This window comes from Periplaneta americana, chromosome 10 (genome assembly GCF_040183065.1).
Source record: "Periplaneta americana isolate PAMFEO1 chromosome 10, P.americana_PAMFEO1_priV1, whole genome shotgun sequence".
Taxonomy (NCBI): domain Eukaryota; kingdom Metazoa; phylum Arthropoda; class Insecta; order Blattodea; family Blattidae; genus Periplaneta; species Periplaneta americana.
The window spans coordinates 49,507,928-49,520,496 of record NC_091126.1 but is presented as its reverse complement, the minus strand read 5'-3'; the positions used below and the strand labels follow the sequence as shown (position 1 = coordinate 49,520,496).

General features: G+C 36.6%; 1 protein-coding gene across 4 annotated transcripts in view; it reads right to left on the bottom strand.

The window, feature by feature from the left end:
• Window positions 1-12,569, bottom strand: part of mdu (meduse) — a 518,612-nt gene that overhangs the window by 102,888 nt on the left and 403,155 nt on the right. For all 4 annotated transcript variants that reach the window (XM_069837376.1, XM_069837373.1, XM_069837375.1 and 1 more), the window contains exon 4: window positions 3,381-4,101. In XM_069837376.1, the coding sequence (XP_069693477.1) occupies window positions 3,381-4,101 (721 nt within the window). The remainder of the gene's footprint in view (window positions 1-3,380; window positions 4,102-12,569) is intronic.

Sequence of the window (12,569 nt, the reverse complement as noted above, 5' to 3'; positions counted from 1 at the left end):
TATTACGTAAACGTCCAATTCCTAAGAGAAATTAAGGTTTTCAGAAAAGAGCTAAGACAGCCCAGCTTTTACAGAGGGGCGAGCAGAAGCAGGTGGGGAAATCGGGATGCGGCGTAGGCAAACGGACAGTACCTGTGCGAAAATATGATTCAATATTGAAAGCTCTTTCGTCACTGGAAAACGCGAACATATTTCTGGAATGTACTATACTCAGTAACTCAGTACTGCTTACTATCTGCGGTCTTGGTTCTGTGTGGAGTTGGAACTTCCTTAGTAGAAGGGGCGGGAGTGAAGTACATTCAAAAACTCAGGTACAATAAAAATTGAAGTAAAAATAAAATGATGTCCCTGTACTTGCTCTAAAGAATTACATTTGTATGGGGCTCGAACTGTTTGTTTGCAGTACGGGTATCCAGAGCATCGTTTCAACGCGACTCTGGTGTTAAATCTATAAACTACGATCACGATTTCATCCATAAAACCATTACAACTTATTTCCTTTTCTAATACAGGGACATCATTTTATTTTTACTTCAATTTTTATTGTACCTGAGTTTTTTTAATGTACTTCACTCCCACTCCTTCTAGTAGCAAACTTCCACACACAACCAAAGCCACAAATTCGTCTTACTGTCATGTAAACAGTACAGAGTGAGTGAGTATATATGTTCTAGAAATGTGATCACATTTTTCACGAAGAAAAAGCATTCATTCACTATTGATTCATATTTTCGCAGAGGTACTTTGCGTTCGTTCCCTTACGTCGCATCCCGGTTTCCCCCACTCGTTTCTGCTGGCTCCTCTGTAAATGCTAGTGGCTGAGCTGTCTTAGCTCTTTTCTGAAAACATTTGCTGTTAGGAATTGGACTTCTACTTAATATTATACAACTATTTAAAACAATTTAAATAAAAGGGCCTCGTTAAGGAAGCAATTGTCACGTGATTTCCCCCTTTCTAAGACTCTCCTACATAACCACATGGACGGACAGTAGATAGCATATCTGAGTAAATTTATCTATGCGCATCGGACAGAAGTGAAGATTGAATTGACAGTACGTAACGTACACTGTTATAGAGTAGGTACAAAATTATTTCAACAGGCGTAGGATTATGGCTCCCCATGTCGCCTGATTTGAGTGCTTTGCATTATTTCTTTGGTGTTACTATGAAACAATTGTGTTTGCTAAGCATCCTACAACAATAGAAGAATTAAATAATTACATTCAAGAAACCATACATTCAATTTTAAAAATATATGCTTGAAAACGTTTTTGATAATATGCACAAAAGATCTGAAGGCTGTATCGAAATGAACGACCACCATTTTCAATAATTTGTTTAAATATCCATAATTCGTTTATTTTTTAAATTTAAATGCACTGTAAATATTGTATGCTAATGTGCTGTAGACAGTATAGTATACATTGCATAATAAATACGTCCGATTGGATAGTTCAGTTGGTGAGTAAAAAAAACACTTACTGTAAATTCTGTACTGTATTTTGATTACATAAAAACCCGACAATGATCAAACTCAAAATCGCAACATTTCCTAGTTTACGTAAATGGATGCACTACTTTTCTTCCCTCCTATACCTAGTAAAGTTATTTGTATTGTATTTTAAACTAGTGTCGTGGAAGGGAGTAGCAAACAGTGTTTCCGGTTCTCAATCGTTAATCCAAAAGTATACTCAGGTTAATATTGAAAATGTTAGTAAAAACAAAATGATATCCCTGTACAAGATAGCAGCCTTTCTCTCATCGCTACATGCACACAGTATATGCTTAATTTGTTTCACGTAGTACCTTGCGCACGTTCGTCATTATTATACACCAGCTTCTTACAGATTGCCGTTTTTCTTCGTGTCTCCAAGTGCATTAATAGTCTCCGTAGGGGATACAAATAAGATGAACCTCTTATTTTTTACATATTCCGATATGAAACAAATCCGTGGGTATGAAGTATTCCTAACGTAAGATTGTGCTTCAACCCGGACCTCACACACACGCATTTTCAGAATATTACTAACGTACCAGTGAACTTGTTATACCGCGTCTATGGATGTGAAATATAAGCTGTGTCCATGTAAATTAGCGTTTGAAATAGACTAGTCTGTGATAATTTTCATTAACTACAATCTTACCCTTCTCTAGGCATCAGGTATCCCGATCTCGCATTAATGTATTTCTTCATGTGGGGTAAATAAAGGACTGTTCACAAGGAGGAAATACATAATTTATATAAGCTGGAAGGAAGAACTAGGCTACCTACGCGATGGCACTCATGATGACATAAGATTCCGCGTACTTTGAGTAAAATCGAGCACTAACTTGGTGTCTGCATGATTATCGACGGTACTTGAATTTTTATTTACGAAAATTTGAAAGTTCAAACATATTAAAAGAAAAAATAAATCATTTTTATCCATAACTTTCCAAGTAATTGAATACCCCGGAATAAGGGTATATGGTAATGGTGTCTCTATGTACTTATACACTTATTCTGGGGATATTCAATTTCAGATTAAGATTCCGAATGTCTTATTCGATGACCCTGCACATGTAATAGTAATATGCGTTACAAGAGCGGTATGTTGAAGTTTTCATGTTCGAGGAAAAGTTTGAAAAAGCGAAACGTAGTTGAGCTTTTTTAATTTCCGAGAATTGAAAGAAAACATACCGCTCGTGTATCGTACATTATTTTGTGCGAAGATCGTGTATTATATACCTGAAAGAGTAATTTCTAATTAGTTGCAAAGAAACCTCCATCTTGGTTTCTGTTCAATGACGGCAATTTTGGAAAACAAAAATATCTATCTTCAACATTGTTGCTTTAAAATGTTTTCTGTGTTTACTATACTCCAGAAGGCCGTGATATACGTCTGTCTTTTTTTTCCTCCAGTCTATAAATGCGAACTTAAAACAAACGGCTTCCTTAATGTTACATGCATCACGAAATGCAGTAACTTTAGTGGAGTTTTAGAGTTTACTTAATTTTTGCAAATATTTAAAAACAATAATTAACAGTGCAATTTAGGTGAAATTGCAGTGGTAAGTTTCCAATTTATAATTATTACTATAGTGAACGTCTCTAAAAGTAATACGTTAAAAGCCTAAAGCAGTAAAATGGATATGTCATTTAAGCGGTAAGAAGAGGGAAATTGCTATTGTGTTCGGTTGGGAATACTGAATGTGGAATTTTAGACTTACCGCGGGTTGGTTTTGTGCGGAAGCCAAGCAAATACGCACGATCTCGCACAAAGTGTTTTTATAAATATGAGCATATGGGAAACAGTAAGATCTTGGTCACTATGGAGATAGAACCACATTCTTTCAGATATCGTGATACACTAAAGAATGTATTACATGAGCCAACAAACCTGTTGCCGCCGTCGAGACTCAGTTCCTTCTCCTCGCTGCCATACTCCGAGTAGTTGCCCTCGTCTGTGTTGGGGATGCTGTTGAAGCCGTCATCAGGCTCGTCCTTATTGTTCAGTCTTTGCCTCAAACGCCGCAACTCTTCCTCGCGTTCCCGCATCTCTCTGAGCTCCAGCGCGATCTTTGTTTCTGCGGCATTGGGGCTGTGGTTCACCGGGGTTATGGGGCTCAAGCTCGAGGTATTGGGCGTCACTTGCTCCGGCACTGGTGCCGCGGGTGGCGGGGCTGCCGCGGCTCTCAGGAGCGCCTCGCCCCTCTCTCTAGCCAGCGCTTCTTCGCGTTCCCGCTGCAAGCGGATCTCCCTCTGTATAACACTCTCTTCGCTTGCGGTTTTGTTGGGCTTCGCGGTCTCCGCCTCCAGAAGCTTCTTGGCCACTGTCTCCACGATCTTGGGCCCGGAGTTCACCATCTCAAACGGCTGATCCAGAGAATCCAGCGGTTCTGCAGGAGAGTGCAGAGATATCTGCGAGCGGGCGTCGTAGTACTCTTGCTCTGATACATCGCTGCTCGGTTTTCCGTCTTCACCGTCACTGCCGAGACTCAGCAAGTCCCTCTTGTACGGCACTCTGGGTTGTTCCGAGGTCGCAGCCGCCATCATCAACTGCTCCCAGTAGCTTTTGGTCTTATGCTTGTTTTGGATGATGGAGTCGTACACCACTTCCCCTGCAAACAACAAAATAAGTAATGTTAGTTTTACTGCGAAATTATGTCAGTGTTCCTTCACTTGTCCAAGATACTGTTACTATTTCCTTCACATTGTGATGCAAATTTGCCGAAGAATAACAGATTGGAAGAAATGAAAATACATTTCAGGACATAAAGAAAGTGTTCTGGAACTTTTTACGAGCTTGTAGGCTATATTCATTCAAAATTTAGCAGAAAAAATGTATAAGCCACTAATAAAAGAATTCGTTCGAAACTTAAAATTATCAAATGAAGGAAGTAACATAAGTCACTGAAAACCGGTAATCTTTGCCATATCACTTCTCACGAACAAGGTTGTTTTGATATAATTTAATATTATATCTAGCTTAAACCCTTACAAGCAAACATTCTCACGGGAGTAGACAAAAAAAGTTATTTTCTTCTTCCACTATGTTAGGCTAATAATGTCAAAATAAGAGCTTATACAAATTTTAGCCACTCGAGCGCAATTATGAGGGCAGTAAAAAAATAGTTTCCTGGGGTAGTTTACAGAAAAAAAAACAATTTCATGGAACGATTCATTAAACAGCTACAGAAATTGTTGAAACCACTCTAACGGCTGGGGGAATCATCGTGCTAACCACACGATACCTCCGTTCTGGTTGCATGATCGTCCACATCTGCTTCAGCATGTGGACGTGAGGCCAGCAGCCGGGTGGTCGGTCTTGACCCTTCAAAGGGCTGTAGCGCCATGAATTTACTTTTTACAGCAATTGTTGAGCTTTTCTTCAACATATTCCTCACCGCAATTGAGACATTTATATCACTGTGTCGTAAAAGTCTGTTGCCTGGGATCGGAACCAGTGTGTGACAGCCGTCTGGAACACTCTGTCGATCCCATGGTATGAAAAATGTCTCAGTTCCAGTGAGAAATTTGTTGAACAACTCAACAGTTGTATTTGTTACAATAATTTTTTACAATGAAATTGTGTTTCTTTCTGTAAACGATCCCAGGGAAAGTTTTTTTACGGCCCTCGTAATTGCGCTCGAGTGGCAAAAATTTGTACAAGCACTTGATTTGACATTATTAACTTGGTGGAAGAAAAAAATAACTTTTTCTGCCCGCATGAGAATGTTCGCTTGTTAGCTTAAAAAGTAGTTGCATTTATCGGCGTTTATCGTGAAATAAATACATTCCGAAATTTATATCAACAGTAAAATTTCTTTACGAACATGAGGAAACCTCTCCTACTGGCACCTTGATAACTCGGTTAGAAGAGCAGTCACTTGCGATAGCTGGGGACCCGGGTTAAAATAGCGATGGTAGAGTCGTATTTATGCCGCGCAAAGCCAAGGTTCCTGAAGGATTTTCTCAGGGTTCTCCCGTTCCTATTCATAATTCCACCGTCAGTCTCCATTTCGTCTTAATTTCAAATACAGTATAAGCAACTGTAGTTTAAAGTTACTTAAGAATGCTATAAATTTTATCTTAATACTATTAAATCGGCGTATCTGGTATTGTTGATTTACTAGATAAGGTATAAATTTATATTTGCGGTGAAACTTCCAGTTCTCTTACTACAGATATACGTCATTATTAGGAAACCAAACCAAAAACGATAATTAACTCCAGCAGTGTGACATGGAGGACGACATACGTTGCAACTCGGGGAGGTTGTCTTGAGATCAGCATTGCAGTAACGAGACTGTTGAAACAGGATGGGAATCCGTTCATCTTGGAAGCGTGTTTACCTCCGGCCGGAACACCGGCTTCCCCGGCGTTTGCCCAACAGCGTGACGTCACAATCAGGTATCAGCGCTGATAAGTCCGCCCCCAACATCTTTGCGAGATAAAATTCCTCGTGACGCAGGAATTGCATTAACGGCGTGGCCAAGATTTCAACTCCCGTTCCAAATGATACAACGGCCACTTCCTCGTATCTTCCTACATTTCACCGTCACTGGATATCTCTTTCGAACGCTCCACCAACTCTCTTCTTATCCTTTCTCTTTCAAGGGTACCTCAACAAGGCTTTCGCGTTGAATGAGTTGAGATCAAGATTTTGAAGAGCAACAGTGTTCAGAAATTTAATTTCTCCAAAGTTTCTGAACTACTTACTGGGTCTTTTCTTAGGGTGTCAGCAGTGTTGAAACCTTACGCGTAAAAAAGGTTATTTACATTACAGTAAACTACGTGTAAATAATGCGTAATTATCGTAATAAATGTAAAATACCTCCAAAAACTTTTATTCTTACTCTTTCTTTATTCACTTTGTGATAAAAATTTACCGTTTGAATTGCAAACAAACCTAGTTTAAAACTCGAGGCTACCAATTAATGTAAAAAAATGGAGACCTTAAGAAGATTTTGCAGTACATACCGAATGAAAAAGGTTTATACACAGAACTGTACACATGGCCTACAACCAGCAAACATAGTAATGACAGTGGAAGCGAAGATTGAAAAAATAAGTTTATTAATGTTCTGAGATACAAAAAGTCTATTGAGCCATGCTTCCCAATTCTTCGTTGATTAGTTATTTACCACATAAAATTTGCAAAATTATTATACTCCATGAGTTATTATGTTCAAATCACAATAATTACCTTAAACTGTTATATTACAAAAAGGCCTTTATCAACACAATCGTTTATTTTTAAAACCCCACAAGTGACAAAAACGAAACTTTCAGTAAATCAATAAAAAGTGTTTAGTTTAATTAATTTTATTTTAATTGTCAAAATGTATTTAACAAGTGATATTAGTTGCTAAAAGTTAGGTTTACCCACTATTAGTTGCCTTTTATAATATACATGTCTCCAAAAAAATAAATTAGGATGTGCGATTTTTCGAACAAGCAAACTGAAAGTAAGAAAAACATTACTATTTTTCTAAGTATGTGAAAGTAAGTGAATGAAAGTAAGTATCAACAATGTTATAATCTATGTAAAAATACAGTATAAAATCACAAAAGAAAATAATAATTTCTCTCTCTGCAACAGACATTTTTCTTATCAGGACTTAAAAGGAATGAAGTAATTGATGTTTAGATTATCAAAATCAATAAATGTGTATTTTACATGTAAATTACACGTAAAATACGTACAGGTAATTTACTCGCCCAACCCTGGGTGTCAGTTTCTAAATATTGCAGACATTAAATTTCAACGAACTGTTGCTAAATCCGAAATATTCCATCACTACCTCAATCATTTCATTTCCGTTATGCATTACCTACAAGCATCGACTACTCCACATTTACAAGCCTTGCTTAAGTGAATGAACTAACTGAATTTGTAACTTCATTATCAATTTGATATCATACTAATAGTAGGTAACAGTAGTTCATCGCTATGGAGTAGTGGTCGCCATGTTCGACTACAAAACTAACGAGTCCAAGTTCAAATCCTACTTTGGACAAATTGTTCATTTAGCCAGCATTAATGTTAATAGCATTTATCATCATTCAATAATTTCAGGACGCTGGAGAATGTAGCACAGATGCCTCGCATGCAGACGACATCGTTCTGAGGAGGTTACATAATTTTAAAAGGGACGGAAGGGCGATTAGCGCGGACTTTGTCGGAACTGATTGTTGTGTAAGCCAAATCACTAGATGGCACCAAATATGAATGTGGTCCTACGGACTTCAACAGTCATCCATACGATGAGAGTGGTAAACACAATAAGTTTAGGACTATAGTGTAAGTCTTCGGGTCCTTCTTCCGTAAAAAGGGAGGAGAATTGTGAAAACAATTTTCAAGATTTTTTTCTATCTACACCAGGAGTTCTCTAAGACCGCGCTGCATGCAAGCATAATTTTAATACAAGACAAAAATCAGATCTGTCCATCTGTTAGCCTCAGCTGTTTAAGAGATATAGGTAACTATTCATGTGCAGTATTACAGTTTTCAGTACACTGCGTAAATATCTAAAAGCTTTGAAGTTGTATGAGAAACAGCTCAGAACACAATTTAACAAAAATTTCTCCATATTCGTACCTTTTGCTCTAGTGATTTAATATGCTTGTAAATTGAACTAATCTACTTAGTATTAATAATGTTTTGTATAATTTTCACTGCTTACAACTCTTAAAGCTAAATAATTTTCTTTTGTTAGATTAACCCTTTCTCTTGTGTCAGGATACTAGAATAGCTTAATATTAATGACGCTAAGTGTCACTGTTATTTTGTGTATGTATTTGTTGTATATGTTTTTACTTTTTGTTTTTTTTTTCTTTTTTGTATCGTTGCTTAATATGCTAGACTAATTTTTATTATTTTCAATTTCTACCTGTATATTCAGTTGTCTTTTTTTGTCATATCCATTCTGCCACACGTTATTACAGTAGATTAATTGCATCATGATATATAATTTTTCTTGTAGTTTTATTGCATTTCTGGTGGTGTGGAAAGGGAATAGACGGTCTGATAGCCTTAACTCCACCAGAATAAATAGATAGATAGATAGATAGATAGATAGATAGATAGATAGATAGATAGATAGATAGATAGATAGATAGATAGATAGATAGATAGATAGATAGATAGATAGATACAGACTAATAATAACAATAATAATAATAATAATAATAATAATAATAATAATAATAATAATAATAAGGTTTAGATGAGACAGCATTGTAAAATATATTACAAGTAACATAATGAAAGAGAATTTGTGTCTACAATAATGTATAAAACGAAACGGAGATGAAAAGAGTAATTTTATGAACATGCGTTCATAAAATTGTTTGTTCATGTCTGTGTTCGCGGCATTTGTATTACGTGTAGTATTTTCATTTCACTCTACAAGAACAACAGCACATCGCGCCAGGTCTGGTGGGTAAGCGCGAACTGGATGACATCCGCGATTCCACAGATTAGCGCGGCAGGCTGTGGCGTTAATCACTGCTCAGTGTTCATGTGGGAGGCAGCGACACCATCCCACGCCAAAAAGTACTCCAATTAACTCAACACCGAGCTTATGAAGTCACTTTTCGTGAAGGTCTACAACGGGCCATGTCTCCTCTTAATCCATTCAAAATTATATTTGCTTTGTGATTAATTTTTGTTCAGTCCCTTTGCATCATATCCTCGACCGAGCAAGTTCTTGGAAACACTGAGTAATTTTCGCACAAAAGTAGGCACATACTAATTGTTGTGCGACTTCAAGTATCAAATATGCAAACTTATTTCTGTGTTATAGACAGTCATAAATCATAATAAAATTTACGTTATAAGAACTATAATGCACGGTACAATTTTGGAATCATATTAATCAAACATGGTGTATGAATATTTTACTTCAACGTAAGTTCGATGAAGATTCATTTCCATGTTAGAGCGTTTTTAATACCTAGTCAAAAGCACAATTACAGAAGCACGCACGGGAAAGTAGCCTGCCAACATAACGAAAAGTTCGCTTATTGCTTGAAATGTCATCCATATCCATCGTCCCCGCAGTAATCTATCGAACTCAATGCGGACATTTTAACATTTACGGACCTACAACTCATGAGCTGTAGACTTGCCTTTTACGTACTTTTTCCAACAGTTTCTAGTGTAAATTTACCTTCAGGTTTTAATAAGAATACCAAACACGTTCTGGACAACAATAAAATAAGAATCTGTTTTAAGAAATTACATAACCTTTGAGGGTCAAAAAGATTTATTCTTCATCTTTCTTATATTAATTTAATATGAAATCTTGGATATACATATCTGTGAAAGAAATTTTAAGGTATCTATAAAATTGACCAACTTCTGCATTAAAATGTCCTGCCATGCAAATAGCAGCCAGCAATCTGAATTTTTATTGGGTTATTTTACGACGCTGTATCAACATCTCAGGTTATTTAGCGTTTGAATCATAATGCCGGTGAAATCAGATCGGGGTCCAACACCAAAAGCTACCCAACATTTGCTCATATTGAGTTGAGGGAAAATCCCGGAAAAACCTGAACCATTATCTTGCCCCAACCGGATTCGAACCGGGTCACCTAGTTTAGCGGTCAGACGCTCTAACCGTTACTGCACAGGTGTGGACCAATCTTAAATTTTATCGCCCATTTTCTCAAAACTGTTTAAATCATACATTCCAGATTTCTTTACATAATTGCATGAAATTGTACACGACCCTTTTTCTCAGTAAGATAATCTGTAGCTCAATCTTTCACCTATCTTCAACACAAATTGAATACAAAAAGAATTCAAAGTAAAATTTGTAAAAAAAATTGAATATACAAGTATGAAGCAATTTTTTTCTTGCGGTTGTATATTCTAACCACTGAGCTACGACTTGTTAATATGAATGTTGACTTTAAGGCAAAAAAGAGTATTACTAATAATGTTAAAAATATTGAGAGTAATTTTTGAAGAGCAGTTTAGTACAAATCGTAAAACGTAAATTTTGAAAATTCCAAAAGCTTTTACGTAGGCAAATAGCTTTTCTTTTACATTGAGGAGCAATTTTCAGGCATTAAGCATTTAAAATTTCATCAAAACAAGTATTAAAGTTATCGTGGAATAAAATTTTTAAAACAAACATTTTTAATGGTGGTAGGTATATTATGTAACCCTCTAATACAGTAAAAACCTCAGTACTTAAGTCATTAAGTGGAAGATTCCTATTTATTCCTTTAAAATTCAGAGGTGATATTTTAAGCAGAAAACCGCTACTGTTAATCCTGTCCTAATGCAAGAGTTACATTCATCTCATTACCGCGAGATTCAACACTCTTTAATACTGAAATCCACAATAAATAAAATTAATATACTTCGCCTCCCATGATGCGCTGAGGGCACCGCTAAATCTGCGGCAAGAAGAACTACAGCTACGACGCTTAACTCCTATATGGGAACTTTTGAATGAATGACAGCCAAGCTTCCGCCATTGAAATATATATTTATTCTCACAAAATTTCGACTATTAGGATCTTACTGTAAGCTTTGTAAACTAACATTTAACTCTCACGGACTTCCAGAACATAATACCATGTGGTCAATGTAAATCTGAAGCAATGTTTCAAAACAATACAGGACTAGAAAGGGTCACAATGTTCTCATGAAACTCATATCTTCATGCAAATCTTCCGCAACTAAACATGGGGCGACCAGTGTGGCAGCCATCTCCGTATCATCCGCAGATAGAAACTTCATTTAAACCACAAGTAGATAGCTGAAACATGCAGAGGACAAAACTAAGTGTTAGAAGGTTGTTGTGTAGTGTATTATTTATAAAAAGTAACGATGGGACAAACAGTGCAATGGCAGGAGATACACAGTTTTTACCGAAAACAATACGCAGGATCCTCGACTTCAGGTTTCAACTTCATTTTGCATTCTTCCTTCGTCGCATACGAAGTACATGTAGAAGCTATTGTCTCGTCACAGCTGAAGAGTGGAACAAAGTGAACCTAATACTAACATCTCTCTCTCCTTACTTTTGCTTTCTCTGGACAGAGGAAGTACTTATTTTCCTTTCACATTTGTGAAATTGCCCGGGAAACATAGTTTATACATGTTTGAAATTAAATGTTCCATAGTGGAGCCTGTTTAGAGAGTGGAAATATGTGGAAAGAAATAAAAACGAAATAATGTGTGTTTAACGGGATTGTTTATTCTAACATTATGTCCCCTCTAATTTAGTAGGGTCTATTCGAGGATTTGTAAGTTGAATTATGGGCCGCGAATTAAAGCCAAAAAAAAAAAAAAGTTTAAGTTTTTCTTAAAGAAAATCCAGATTCCATTTTTGAAAATTTGCACACACAGTAAAACCTCTATTAACCGAAATAAAGGGGGCTGATACCATTTCGGATTAGGAAAATTTCGGATAATATTGTATACCCTTCTTAAAGTTAAACGTAAGAAACTAACTCATATGTTGTGTATATGAAAGCATAACGTGTACTAAAGAAAGTTGACAGGGCCTACAATACAGTTGGCACAGCATCACCAAATCTAAACATTGATTCTTCACCATTTCTTTAAAAAAATATCCGAAATTCTCTTTAGAGTTTTTGTTCGCATCATTTTCTAACAGCAATATCATGCCTGCAAATAATTGATTAAATGGCGATCTTACTCGTGTTAATTATGTAAGCATGTGCGCCTTACAGCTGTTTCGGTGCTATTCGACACCATCCTCAGAGCCTACTAGATCTCGGCGCTATCTCAACTTCGTTGCCTGTTGTGTGGGTGCGTTCGTGTGATGAAGAGTTGTGTCAAATAGTGTGTGTTCTGAAATTGATCTGTGTGTTGAGAATTTGATTGGGGTGTGTTTTAGTGTGTCTGTATATTTCATATTGTTCTAGTGTGTTGAGTTTTTGGTTTTTGGGTTGTATGTGTAGGATTTCCATGTCTGTATTTATGTTATTGTATGTGTGGTTAGCATTAGTAATGTGTTCGGCATATGTAGATGTATTGTATCCTCTGGTTATTGCTTTAATGTGTTCTCTGTATCGAGTTTGGAATGATCTGCCTGTC